Below are 14,006 nucleotides of genomic sequence, written 5' to 3' on the forward strand. Positions count from 1 at the left end.
ACCCAGTTTTAAAAATGGGCAAAAGACATGGACAGACACTTTTCCAAAGAGGAAATTCAAATGGTTCAAAACATATGAAAAGATGTTTAACTTCACTGGCTATTAGAGAAATATCACTGGCCCTTTTGTGAGTCAAGGTATCTCTTACTGGATGCCTTCGTTTGGACACTTTTATGGCCTTAGAACTGTAAACTTGTAACTTAATAAGTCCCCTTTTTAAAAGCCATTGTATTTCTGGTATATTGCATTTTCAGCAGCATTAACAACAACAACAACAAAAAAAAAACACAGCAAATGTCTGGAAATAGATGGAGGTGATGGTAGCACATTTTTGTGAGTATAATTAACAGCACTAAATTCTCTGTGAAAGTGGCTGAAAGGGAGAAGTTTATGGTTGATATTCCATTATAAGAAAAGCTAGTAGATAAAACATGGGAATATAACACAGTAAACCCTGTTGGGGTGATGACTGTGGTTAATAGTACAAATACAAGAATGTTATTTCACAAACTATAACAAACATACATCAGGTTGATATATGGGAAAAATAACCTAATGCAAAGAAGGAACTATAAAAAGATTACTGCTGTCCTGTCAATGTCATATAAGTGTTTGCAATTAATTGTGTATTATAAGATTGTTAATGGTTAGTTAATTTACCACTTGTGGTAGTTAGAGTCAGTTGTCAACTTGGCCAGGTGAAGGTACCTAGTTCTGTTGCTGTGGACATGAGCCAATGGTATGTGAACCTCATCTGTTGCTCATTATATCTGCAGTCAGCTAAGAGGCATGTCTGCTGTAATGAATGATGTTTGATTTAATTGGCTATTGCTTAAATGAGAGAGCTCAATGTAGCACAGTCCAAGCAGCTCAGTATACCTCATCTCAGCACTCGCAGCTCAGCCCAGGCCTTTGGAGATGCAGAAAGAAGTCACTCTGGGGAAAGTTGTTGGAACCCAAAGGCCTGGAGAGAAGGCCAGCAGAGACCATCCTGTGCCTTCCCACGTAAGAAAGAACCTCATTGGAAAGTTAGCTGCCTTTCCTCTGAAGAACTAGCAAAATAAATCCCCTTTTATTAAAAACCAATCCATCTCTGGTGTGTTGCATTCAGCAGTTAGCAAACCAGAACAAATGGGTTGGAAACTGAGGGACTATAAACCTCCATATCATATGGGACCTATTTCTCATGTCAAATGAGATGTCTTCTTACCTCATTTTGATTTTGGTTGAGCAAAGCAAGTGCCTTGGAGAAAACCCTCAAAAGGTTCCCCCAAGGCTTGGCTTTTACTGACAGGTCAGCCAGTCTCTTTGCAGGTATGACTGCTGAGGTCACATGGGGACTCAGACCCCCCCCACCCATGCCATTGTCAGCCACAGAAGGTGCTGCCATCCAGCAGGGCTAAGGCCACTAGGGGGACAATGCCCTGCCCTTGGCAAGATCCCTGGTTCCCCCAGGGGCTGCTGTGGAGAGGGCCAGCCCACTTGGAAGCTGCCTTCCATGTCTGCTTCAGGTGCTGGATGGAGTTGCTCCATAGAGCAGATAAGATTGCATGCAGGGACGCGAAGTTCTGGAGCACTTGGAATTCCTGGGGAAGGAGAAAGGAATGAGCTGAGAAGGGGAAATGAGCTGGCATCCCCACTTCTGGATGACCTTGAAATGCAGAAACACCCCAAGGGCACAGCCAGTGCCCAGCTCATGACAGAACTCAGGGAGGAGGGCTTTAGCTCCAGCTGAGGAAGGAAAGGAGGTAGGAAGTGAGCGCTCCACTCCTGAGACAAGCAAGGTAAGGGCTGTGCCAAAAGACACGCAGGGCTGGGGGGCAGGGAGTGACTTGGACCACAGATTCCAATCCTGAGATTTGATCAAAGCCAAGAGTGACACCCAGGACCCAGGAGGTTGGGAGGTCCTGCTCACCACAGCATACCCTGGCCACCTCTATCCAGTGCTCCAGGATCCTGGCCCTGTCTGAGGCCTACATTCTCTGGTCACCGAGGCAGGTGGTTATTACACAGTTGGAGACACAGTGCATCTGGGTGATGGTGGCACGGATGGTGGGTACCAGATGCTCCTCACCCTTCTCCATCAAAAGCTACCACCTTCCTGAACAGCTCCTGGGGAGAGCAGGGGTGTTACGCTGCCTTGCGCCACCCAACGCAGAGCAAACCATCTGCAGGCCACTGCCAGTGTTCTAAGCAGCAGCTTTGCAGGTGGACATTGTGGTTTGGGCTTTGGTTCTCTGCTCCTTGAGGGTGCCCAGCATTTGCAAAACCCAGGACCCTTAGGCTGGCAGAGAGGAAAGCAGTTTCCTCAAGTCCTTCCTCACCACCGCCAAGCACAGGACGGGGACTCCAACCCCACATGCTGAGGACGCAACCCAGGAGCACACTCTGCACCTCCTGACAGCTGTGTGACTCCCTCTAATCTCATTCACATGCATGTCCCCTGCTGCTGCTACATCCAGGACCTTAGTGTGGAGCCTGTCCTCATGTCCAGGACACATCATGTCTGATGCATGTGGAGGCCAGGGAGGCCTCTGGGACAGATGGCTGGGCTATCCCTGCACACCTGATATTCCCCTCTGGCCTACAACATGCCAGTCCTTGACCAGTTCTCCTTTGTCCTAAGATGTTTATTGTCTGTACTCCCATGCTGTGACACACATGGTCAGATCAATGTCCTGTGATGTCCTCTCCAGCTGGGAATATGAGAACTTAGGAATGAAGAATTTACCCACATCACCAGGCTAGAAAATGGTGGAAGTGGGATTTGGACCCAGGTCATTGGACCCCAGGTCTGGGAATGGCAATTCAGGGACAGCAGATGCTAGAAAAGGTCCACCACATTCCCCCCTAAGGAGCCCAGATGCTCAGCATGTCCATCTGGGAGCTGCTCTGCTAGCAGCCTGGGAGGGAACTCCAAGACAGGGGACTTCCCCTCCCTCAGCCCCTGCTCTCAGCGCGCACATGAGGAGCAAGAATGATCTTCTGGTGCAGCGACAGCTGGCGCTGATTGCAGCTCAACAGATGGCACTGCAGGTGGCACCTGGTCTGCCTCCTGCTGCTCAGTGGGTGCCTCAGGTGGTGAGGCAGCAGGTGCCAGATCCAGAGAAGCCACAGGCTTTGGGTCTGAGGGTGACAACTGAGGTGACATCAGAGCCACCACCAGCTCTGCTGGCAAAGCAGGTGATGTCTCCAGCTTTGGCTCCTGATTTGGGGATGGTGCAGCCTCTGGAGGTGGCCAGCCAGGTGGTATCGGAGGTACCTCCCTCTCTGGAACTGGAGTGAGTATTGCTGGAGTAGGTGGAAGGAGCTCTGGAGGTCACGGGGGCTCCACATCGGTAGGTGGCATTGGAGGCGGTGTCACAAGTGCCGTTAGCTCTGCAGCTGACAGGATTTCTGCTGCTAATGATGGAACTGGCCCTGGAGGGGGCACTACAGTGGTTTGAAATTCTGGGTCTCACATAAGAGCCCCAAGAGGTGGAAGATTTCTATGGACCTTTCTCGACCCAGAAAAGCCTGTACCGCCTCTACCTGCACCACTTCCCCCAAGAAATTCTTCCAGATTGCAAGTGGTCAGGGGAGTGGGCCAATGCCTCTCTTGACTTCCTGCCCAAAGGCAAACAAGGGATTTGCCCCTGTGACCCCCACCTCCTCCTCTATACCCCACCCATCCCTACCTCCTTGCTCCTCACACTGTCTCTGGGTCTCATTGGGCCCTGACGGCTCCAGCTCAGAGAGGAGGACTTGAGCCTGCCTCTCCAGGGAAGACCCAGGCAGCGCCATCTGCGTGAAGGCCACCAGCTGTCTGAGACTGGGAAAGTCCGGGGGCTCGTAGAAATCATCAGGAAACTCACGGAGCCAGATGAGGAGGATGCAGGAGAAGATGCTGGGGGTGGACGGGGCCGCAGAGTGAGGAACGGCCGTTCCCGCTACACTGCCCTCTGGTGACCACCCTCCCTGGTGTGGGGCTCCTGGGCAAGACCAGCCAGACAATTTCTGTCTGTCTCTGCTGGGCACCCTCCCACTGGAACAGAACTGACATGAGGAGAGGGAGGGGTTGTGTCTGCTTAGTCAATGGTACTGCATTTGCACACAGAAGGAGCTTCATCAACTGCCTGATGAGGGAACAGAGCATTTCCCCTGCCTCAGGTCCCCCTGGGCCATCATGTCACCCCAGTCTGGAGTCATGCCATGCGGTCATGCCTCCTTCTCTGCCAGCCATGTGAGGGTCTCCTTTTCCCACTGTCATGGTCTCTGAAGGGCATGGCACAGCCCACTGCAGCCACCCGCAGCCAGGCTCACAGGACTGGGTAGTGAGGTGGGTGTGTGAGCTGCATTCTCCCCACACCTCCTGATCTTTGTCTGTGTGCTGCTGGCATGGTGGAGGGGCAGCAGAGTTGGGTGCATCTAGAGTGGGCTCTGAGCCCCAGGGAGCACTCTGCATCCAGTGCCCCAGGAACTCTCCCATGGGTCTCTGTGAGTCCTGTCACCCTGCAGGGGATGGAGCCCAGATCTCTGCACTCCCGTGGAAATCATGAGATGGACTCAGGGACCTGCCCAGTCACTCCTGGCACCAGCCCCCACTTCCCATCCTGGGCTGTCAGGAAGGAGTCCAACTCTCCTTACCCAGACTTCATTCACTTTTTCAGGCCTTCCTGGCCACCTCCATCCCTGTCACACAAAGTGCAGCTACCACCATACCTACAGGGGATATGGGTGTGTCACATGTACCTTCTTGGCTGCACCTCTACTGATGACGTCTACTACTGCTGTTGACCCCCGACTCAGGCAAACATAAGGCCACAAGCACTTTGCAGTTTTCTTCAATGAAGTAGGCTAAGTGCCTTTAAAATTGCTTGCACTTAGATTATTCTTCATAGATCTTTGATGAAGATATATGAATGATCCCTGAGCTGCATCTTCCCAGATAACTGGTCAGGCCTGGGGCTCCTCTGCCAGCCCCCAGCATTCCAGACTCAGGCTACACTGAGGACCGAATGCACTTAGGTGAAATCCCAAACCTCCTTCGAATGGGAATACAGGACTCCAAAGATCACTTTGGAGCAGAGCCTCTTGACATGGAAAAGAAATTTCTAAACATTGAGAAGCCCTCCCCACCCAGCTTCCTTTCCAGAGAGCCTGGCATGGGAAAGCACTTTCCAAGTTCTGCTTCATGCAATTCTGACTCTGACCTCAGCAGTTGGTCCTGCTATGACCCCCACTAGCAAAAGAAGGAAACTGAGGCAAGATGCTGCAATGACCTCCCTCAGATATTCAGCTCATACATGCCAGAGCTCTCATGAGATTGAGGATGAACATGTGCTCACCTTTTGGACACCCCGTCCAGGACCTGTTCGGCGGAAAGGAAGGCCCGGTAATGGAACACGAGGAGGGATACACAGGCCTGGTCACCCTCCTCCACAGCTGCCACCAGGTGTTCCAGGAACTTCTCCCATGCTCCCACCTTGCCGGTGTACTCCTCCAGGTCACTCTGGACTGGTGACACATTTGCGACCTGAGACTGGAAGAGCAGTAGCAGGTGGTTAGCCACTGAGCTGGGAACCCAGGAGAGGTGCAGGGCTGGTGGGTGAAGGCAGACCTGCCTTTCCCTGCCCCCCTGCCTTGGGACAAGAAGTGGGGCAGGAATGCATCTAGCAGAAAAATGTCCTACACTCTAAATTAAAATTCTGGTGAAGGAATTATAAAGTCATGAAGACGTTGTCCTCATTCAGGGAGCTGAGTAACAGTGGAAGCTGTGCAGCAACGTGTGGAAAGCGCTTTATTCCCATGAATCTTCACCAACCACCCCCATTCATGAGATGAGGAAACTTCAAGGGGGGACTCAACTTTTGCAAGACAGAAGCCAGAACCATTCACGCTGGACTTTTATGATCTTCCCTCCATCCTCTGAAGGAGGGTCTTCTCCAGACATGGAGGGGAAGGGTCTGCTCCCATCTCATTCTTCCCCACTTTAGAGGCAGTGCAAGGAGAAGACCGAGATGGTGAAGCACCTTTGTTGTCACACCAACAGCCACATTTGAATGTCTTTTGCCTTAAAGGGAGCTCTGAGAACCTGCAACTATGGTGATCCCTCCTCAGGCAAAAGCCAAGTGCTGGGAGGACCCAGGTGGGAAAAAGAACCCCATAGACTGATGACTTGAACACAAGTCTCAGTGAAGAGCAAACTGAAATGGCAGGTTGATGTGGATGGGGATCCAATTTGCACTGGAAATCTGGAAATCAAATCATTAAAGGGATTCCATTAGCCCCCCTGACACCAGTCTGGCAAAAGAACAGCATGTTCACAACTGGACCAGGAAGAAACAGGGAATCAGCCATGGTAAGAGACTGTTGGTGGCCACCGAAACACTGCACACTTATGGAGGCTCTGTAGCTCCAGCTATTCAGTTTTCCTTGTGTGTGTATGACACACCCTTTTGATTACAGGGGTTCTTACCAGGGGGGTGGGATGGGGGCCCAGTACATTAGGACACACAGAAGAGGTTCCTTGCTGTATGACTTAAATGGACCTAGAAAGGAATCCCTTCGAGAACTGCCATCAGGGAGGGGCCTTATCTTCTAGGCAGCTTCACTTCTGGAATAGAATGCAGAGACACAGGCCCCAGTCTCTGCCCTGGAAGGTCAAGGGGGTATATTATGGGAGTGTACAATTTCCAACAGAACTGTTGTCATAGCGTCAACCAGTTTTGAGTCAAAATCACCCTTGAGAGTGTGAAGATGGTTAAGGCGTAGAGAAGGTGTACAAGTCCCATCCAACTGACTGCTTGAGGGCAAGCAGGTTTCCACCAGTAACAAGAAAAAAAGCAACCAAATGCGAAGGAGCTCACGGTCTTATCAGAAGTAAAAATATCTTCATCCATTTTCAGATGTTACAGCAAAGGAATGAAAAATGACTTTCCATGAGGCCAAGGGCAGGCCTGCACAGGTTGCTGACATGGGTGAGGGGTGCAGACCACATGGCTTTGGCAGGGAGACTTTGTGCCAATCAGATGGCAAATCCATGGGTTTGCACCACAGTTAGATCAGCACCTTCTGGCCTGTCCCAGCTGCCTCAGGACTCAGGGTTGGAGAAACCACCACACTGCTCTCACTTGATCACACTGTTGGCTCAGGTTAAGGGGCCTCCTGGCCATCACCACAGGGGGCACCCCATGCCATCTCTGCCACCCTGATCAGGTGGACAGGTATCTGCACACTTGCCCAATCCACATCAATAGGAGATGGCAACTCTTGGGCCCAGGATTAACATGTTGCATGGGGATTACCTCACTATCACCACAGCCTTCCCAACAACCATCCATGACTTCAGGTGTGAACAAAAATGCCCATGAGATTTCCCAACCTGGCCATGGATGACCCCGTTCCTCATGCCTCCTCACACTGAGAGGAGGACTGATGTGGGGCTGCAGAGGCAGGATGACAATGCTGACATTTCCTGAATTGTCTGAACTTGGGCCACTTTGACTTACCTTCGGGAACTCCCTGACCAACCGACAGCGGTGGTGAGGTGGAGGGTTCAGCCAACATCTGCATCTATTGAAAAATGTCTCCTTCCTAGCTTTTCTCATGCCAGATCCTTGTGTTCTACAAATGCAACACGAGAACATGTTGATCTGTCGACCGTCTCTGGCTAAATGAGCCTGATGGTGGGCTGTTGTGGAATCTAAGTGCCTGGTTACCAGGGTTCTATGTTCCACTGGACTGCAGCTCACAGGAAGTGAGGTCATCTCCTTAGGCCCCTTAACTGAAACTTCTCAACCGTTATGTCCTCCATGAAAGCCCCTCTTGACTCCTGACTGCTCCTCTTCCTTAAACATGTTATCCCTTTCACTGGACCAGGTTTCCTCAACACATCACTCCCCACAGCTACCTGGGAAGACCTGGGTGCAGACTGGTCCCTGAACATGAGGAGGGAAAACTCAATTCTAACACGGATGAATGTTCTTAGAAATCTTGTGACCATGGTGTAGTCATTGTTACTCTCATCTCAGAGTCCCCCCAGTTTCCACACCTACATGACAGGGTCATTCTTCCATCTACTTCCTGGGTCAACGTGTGGATGTGAGATAATCAGTGTGAAAGCCATGGCTGGTTTTTGAGTTGCTGACATGCAAACAGACATGACAGCATTACAAGAAGTGGTGTTCCAAATCATGGAATACCACACTCAAAAGTGTTGGCTGTGGCTTTGCGATCCATGGAAAGTTCAATTCCTGCCTTGTCTCATTTCTGGGTCAGCACCATGAAGAAGTTGGAATTAAATGGAATTTAGATAGGATGGCTCTGTGGCATGACACCTTCCCATGGTTTCACATTTTAGTTAGAATCAGACACAAGTGAGAAAAACAGCTTAGCCTGTCGACAGCTGTGCTGGTTTGAAAGAATGTATGTTCCTTAGAAACGCTGTGTTTTAATCAAAATCCCATTTCATAAATAGGGATTTCATTAAATCCCTATTTAATACTGTATGTTTGAAACTGTAATCAGATCGTCTCTCTGGAGATGTGATTTAATCAAGAGTGGTTGTTGAGCTGGATTAGGTGATGACATGTCTCCACCCATTTGGGTGAATCTTGATAAGTTTCTGGAGTCCTATACAAGAGGAAACATTTTGGAGAATGGGAGATTCAGAGAGATCAGAACAGAACGACATAGCCACGAGAAGCTGAGTCCACCAGCCAGCGACATTTAGAGATGAAGAAGGAAAATGCCTCCCAGGGAGCTTCATGAAACAGGAAGCCAGGAGAAGAAGCTAGCAGATGATGCCATGTTCTCCATGTGCCCTTCCAGATGAGTGAGGAACCTTGACCGTGTTCACTATGTGCCTTTCCACATGAGAGAGAAACTCTGTGTTTACCATGTGCCCTTCCACTTGAGAGAGAAACCCTGAACTTCATCGGCCTTCTTGAACCAAGGTATCTTTCCCTGGATGCCTTTAACTGGACATTTCTATAGACTTGCTTTAATTGGGACAGTGTCTCAGCCTTAGAACTGTAAACTAGCAACTTATGAAATTCCCCTTTTAAAAAGCCATTCTGTTTCTAGTATATTGCATTCCAGCAGCTAGGAAACTAGAACAGTATCCAAAATGCTTTCCTTTCAGCTGTCTCACATTCATGTAGTCATTCAACTAAAAACTTTGGAACACTTTCTGCATATTCATCAACATGGAGACAGCTTCAAGCATCATCCATGACTTCTTTGAGCTTGTAGCTTGGAGGCATATCAACGTGCTAAATACTGACCTAGAGATGAGGAAGACCTTTTCTGAGGACACCCAGGGCTCCTTGGCTCTGAGCAGCTTTCTCCTGATTAACAAGATGCCTACCTGCATCCTCAGGTACTACGAACCCGAGGACCTACCTCTCCGCCCACAGCCAGAGCCGCTACAGAGTGGCCCCCACAGCTTCCTCCAGCCGCCCACTAGCTCCCCCTAGATGACCTGCGGGAGCTGGACGAGGCCCTGGGCTGCACCGTCCGGGCTGCCAAGAGCACAGCCAGCGGATGAGCCACTCCCTGCTGGCCACCCTGCACCAGGCCCGTGTCCCGTGGGGCTCCTGCCTCTCCTGACTCTCCTCGGGGCCCAGAGATGGACAGGGTGGGAAGACAGGAGCCCGCTGCTGTCCCCCAGGCCGGGACTCAGCCACAGCCACAGACACTGAAGCTCCTGTAGAGCCCCCAGCAGGAGGTGACCCCCCAGCCCGGGCCCTGCCTGCTCAGTCCTGGTTTTTCCAAATGGAGGGGGCGGCGGTTTGTCCCCAAGAGAAGTGACTACTGGGGTCCAGCCTTCTCTAGGAGGGGAGGGGCCCAGGCCAGCTTCTGTCCAGGCAGAATATCGGGGAGTTGTTTCTCCTCACCCTGCACCTGCCCACCTCTGGCCATGGGGTACCTGGAGGTCAGCCCCAGGGTCACATGCACCCAGTTCCCATGGGTGAGGAGCCTTTCCCACAGGCCCACTGGGGTGCAGACACTGTGGAGGGCCCCGGGAAGCTGGCCCCAGGAAGCCTCACCCTGAGGCCCAGCTCTCTCCCTGGGACCCCTGTGGCATTTGGCGAGTGGCCAGCTACCTGCTGGGTCCCGGTTTAGGACCCGGTCCACGGCCCACAGTCCAGGCCGTCTCGTGCTCCCCCACCCCACAACGGGGCTCACCTCAGCATTTCAGGAACGGGTGTGCATACATTATGTTTGTGTATGTGAGGCATTTAAAAATATTTTTTTGTTATGAGGGCAAAAGAAGAAAAAAGAATATTGACCTTAAAAGAAAAAAAGAGAGAAAGATTCCCAAGCCTCCTGCACCTGCGGTGAGCATCACTGACGTGTGGTTTCTACCCTCAGCTCTGTGGGGGGGAGTGGACACCCGGCAAGCCCTTCTCCCGGGGCCCCTCCAGGTGCACATTCCCAGACCACCTGCCTCCTGCCAGTGGCTTCTGCTTCTCCTACTTCCCAGCTCAGAATCGTAAACCATCAGTCAGGAGGGGCCCTGCAAGGAGAGGCCGTCTGGCCGAGCCCTTTTTTATAGAGGACAGAAATGTTTTGGGGCACAAGGTAAATTGGTGTCAATCAAAGTACGCACTGAATTCTCTTCAGTGCTCATTCTGATCACAGACAATAACGGTAATTGCTGTTTCCTGACACCCTCAGAAGCCGATCCCTGGGCCAAGCACTTGGCTTAGCACCCCCACACCCTGGCCACCCCCACCCCCCCACAATATGCAAGGTTCCCACTGCAACCCCCTTTTCTTAATGACAAGAGCAAGGTCCCTCTGGGCTGCCCATCCCCACTCAACCAGAGTTTGAAACCACATTTGTTGACCCACAAATCCATGTTCTGTTTTATTTCTATACCGCAGTGACTTTTTCCTCTCTGACTGTTTCTCATTCACTCAACTTTTTCCTCAGTCCCTCCTCTCTGTTCATTTGCATCTCCCCTGTGAAGGACCCATTTCTATTTTACTTTTCCCCCAGTGAAAAGTGGAGTTAAAACTGGCATCTTGTTGGAATGATGCTGAAATGCAAAGATTTCTTATAGGTTCTGAGTCCTCAGGTCCAGACCTTATAGGTCTGAGAGGCCGTTACATCCACTAGTGTCCCTCCAGGTGGGGGAAGGGGCCCAGGCTGGGGGTCCAGGACAGGGTCCCCAGCCTCCAGCTCCCAGGCCCAGTATGGCCCGACCTTCTTGGCGAAGGAAGCCAGAGTCTGGGCCTGTGGAGTTTGGCCCTTGGGAGGGGAGGCTGAGAGAGCACTGGCCGTGAGGGCTCAGGACTGGGCATGGCCCCTGGGTTGTGGACCTGCCTGAAGAATTCAGCCCCAGCTTTCGCCCACCTGCGTTGCGCTGCCTTCCTCAGACACAAGAGACCTCAGGGGTCAGGGGTCAGCTCTGTGGATCCCTCAGCGTGAGCCTCAGATGCAGCACATCTCCAAACCCACATGCAAGGTGGCGGTTGGTTCTAGGCCCTCACCCCGAGGTGCGTCTCCTGCTCTGGGCCTCGTGGAGAAGCACCCTGAGGACATTTCCAAAGAATCACCTAGTGCCTCCTGCTCATGCCTCCAAATACCTGCCCCAGTCTAGTCCACCAGCTCTTGCCAGGGTGGACTCAGCAGCTTCCATGAGGGTCTTCCTACCTCTGGTCCAACTTCTTCAAACCCTCCTCCCCAGAAGGCCAGGGCCATATGTCTAGAATAAGGTCTGTTCTGATTGGGCACCAGTGTGCCTGGACTCCCACTGCCCCATACCCACACCTTCTACATGGGTCCCCTGCCTCGGCCTTCCTCAGATGTCTTCTCAGGTCCTAGGCTGGCAGAGAGAACAGGTTTTATCTAGCTTCTTTTTCTTCTACACCGAACCCCCTTCCAGGAAGCTTTTCCTGACTTCTTCTCTGCAGAAGAAAACTTCCCCACATGGGGCTCTGATAGCACATGGCCCATCTCACCATCCATCCTGCACATGGTGAGTATCACACACAGGTCTCCTCCAGGCAGGGCCAGCGTCTTATCCAGTGCCAACCAGGGCTCGACTCAGGTAAGACTTCAAATGAATGAATGAATGAGCAACTAACAACCAGGCTGTCCCAACACAGAAGAGCTGGGGTGGGATGAGGTGGGCCCCAGATCCTTGGCTCCTAAACCCCCACCTTGCAACTCTGTCTCAGGTTAGTCCTTGTGTCCCAGGACTCCATGTTTCTCTTCTTCCTCTCCTCCTTGTGCTGCTTATCCGGTAGACAACATATATCCTACTAGGGGGCTGGAAACAGTTATTGGGGAGGAATGCCTTTTTCCATCGGGATGGAATGAACTCTGGAACCTGCAACCAGCCCAACAAAGGAGGAAAAGCATCCAGTGGGTGCACAGTCATGCCAGGGTTTCTCCCCAGGCCCACCAGTCCCCAGAGCTCCGCCTCTCCTGCGGGATCAGCGTCCTGGCTGTTCCACATCCTCAGCCCTCAGCCTGTGGGGGCTTCTCTGAGCAGTGAGGACCACAGCCGCACCTCTCCCACACAGTGACCATGGGGAGAAGAGGAAGAAGAAACGCAGCAGGACAGATAGAAGTGCGTGGGGAGCTGGAACTGATGTGATGCCTGTCACACACGTGGTCCCCAGGAGCTCCTCAGACACTGAAGGGGAAAACCATGTGGGAAACCTCTGGGAGACCTGCTGGGAGCTCTGGGTACCCGCCAGAGGGCCACACTCAGTAATGGGTAAGGTTGTCCTGAACTGGAGTTGGATGGGGGACCAGAGCCAGCCAGCTGCTTTCTGACATCTAGGTCTTTGCTCAAATACAGAAGGCAAAACATGAAAAGACAGGGCACCCCAGCCCAATTCTGTTCCTGGCACCCAAATTAGAGTTTGAACCCTCCTGACTTACAGCAGCAAAGACTCAGGCCCAAGGAAAGGCCCAGGCAAAGGTTGTCTCACATGAGCCAGGATCCCTGACTTCTCAGACAACCTCATGATACTTCCCTGAGGCCATGAGAGAGCCAGCCCATCCCCACCACAGCTGTGATTTCACACCCTCAGCATATCAGAATCTCCTTCTGGGCAGCACGATCTGTCCTGGGGGTGACCCATAACCCTTAACCCGAGGGCTGGACGGGAGCCCAGATGGGATGGGACGTCCAGTCGGAATGGTGGTAGGGCAATTCCAGCTCCTCGACACCATGGACCACAGAGATGACTAGTGAATGGGTGACCCCAGGTACTGGAGTTTAGGGAACAGGTTATACTGATTCTCTTCCAGATTCTGATCATTTCCAAGAAGACACACCACCCCTACCCCTGAGCCCAACTCCCGGCCTCTTCAGCATTCAAGAAGAAGAAACAGCAGAGACCCAGCCCCTCCTGGGTGACCCACTTGGTCTTCTCCAGCTCCTAATGCCCCCATCATGACCACATTCTGACTGTCAGGCAGACAGGTCAACATGCGGTCTTGGCTTGGGAGAAGAAGGGCTGCTGGTGGCTGAGGAGGATAGTGGCCAGGCCAATGGCCAGGGAGACAGCAGGGTTCTCCAGAATCTCAATGCTAAAGCAAACCCCATGGCAAGGTAGTGTTCTCTGGCCTAGGAGGCCCTAACCCTAACTTGCCCTTTGGTCTCTGTCCTTTCCTGGACCTTGGGTCAATTTCTAATTTTCTCTGGGTTTCAGTTTCTAGTTTTATACTGATTTGGCTAGCCATGGAGCTGAGTAAGTGCCTGCCCAGAGAGGACTGGCTGCCCACCTTCTCCATAAGGATGGGGTGAGGGCCGGTGGCATGTGGTGTTCCTACCATTCACGATGAGGAAGAGGGCTTGAGTGGGGTACCACCTGGAACCCACCATCATCCTCAACCTGGGTGACTCTTCACCAGCCCCAGAGCAGGACCCAGGGCTCTCAGCAATTGTCTGCCCTGGGTGTGCATGGCCCAGGGTGGCGACTGGCTGCTGAACTCAAGGCTTAGACTCTGTTCCGGCCTGGCCCAAGGTGCATAGCCCCTCATCGCCTTCTCCACAGGCA

At 52.1% G+C, this 14,006-nt stretch overlaps 1 protein-coding gene across 1 annotated transcript; it reads right to left on the bottom strand.

Annotated features, from left to right (window-relative positions):
- Window positions 1–5,223: 5,223 nt before the first annotated feature.
- Window positions 5,224–7,748, bottom strand: LOC143655412 (uncharacterized). The gene is made up of 2 exons (XM_077126728.1): window positions 7,491–7,748; window positions 5,224–5,521 (listed from the first exon to the last, which is right to left on the bottom strand). Exons 1-2 carry the CDS (start codon window positions 7,746–7,748, stop codon window positions 5,324–5,326), a joined length of 456 nt encoding a protein of 151 aa, XP_076982843.1. The 3' UTR covers window positions 5,224–5,323.
- Between the last annotated feature and the right edge of the window lie 6,258 nt (window positions 7,749–14,006).

This window comes from Tamandua tetradactyla, chromosome 2 (assembly GCF_023851605.1).
Source record: "Tamandua tetradactyla isolate mTamTet1 chromosome 2, mTamTet1.pri, whole genome shotgun sequence".
Taxonomy (NCBI): domain Eukaryota; kingdom Metazoa; phylum Chordata; class Mammalia; order Pilosa; family Myrmecophagidae; genus Tamandua; species Tamandua tetradactyla.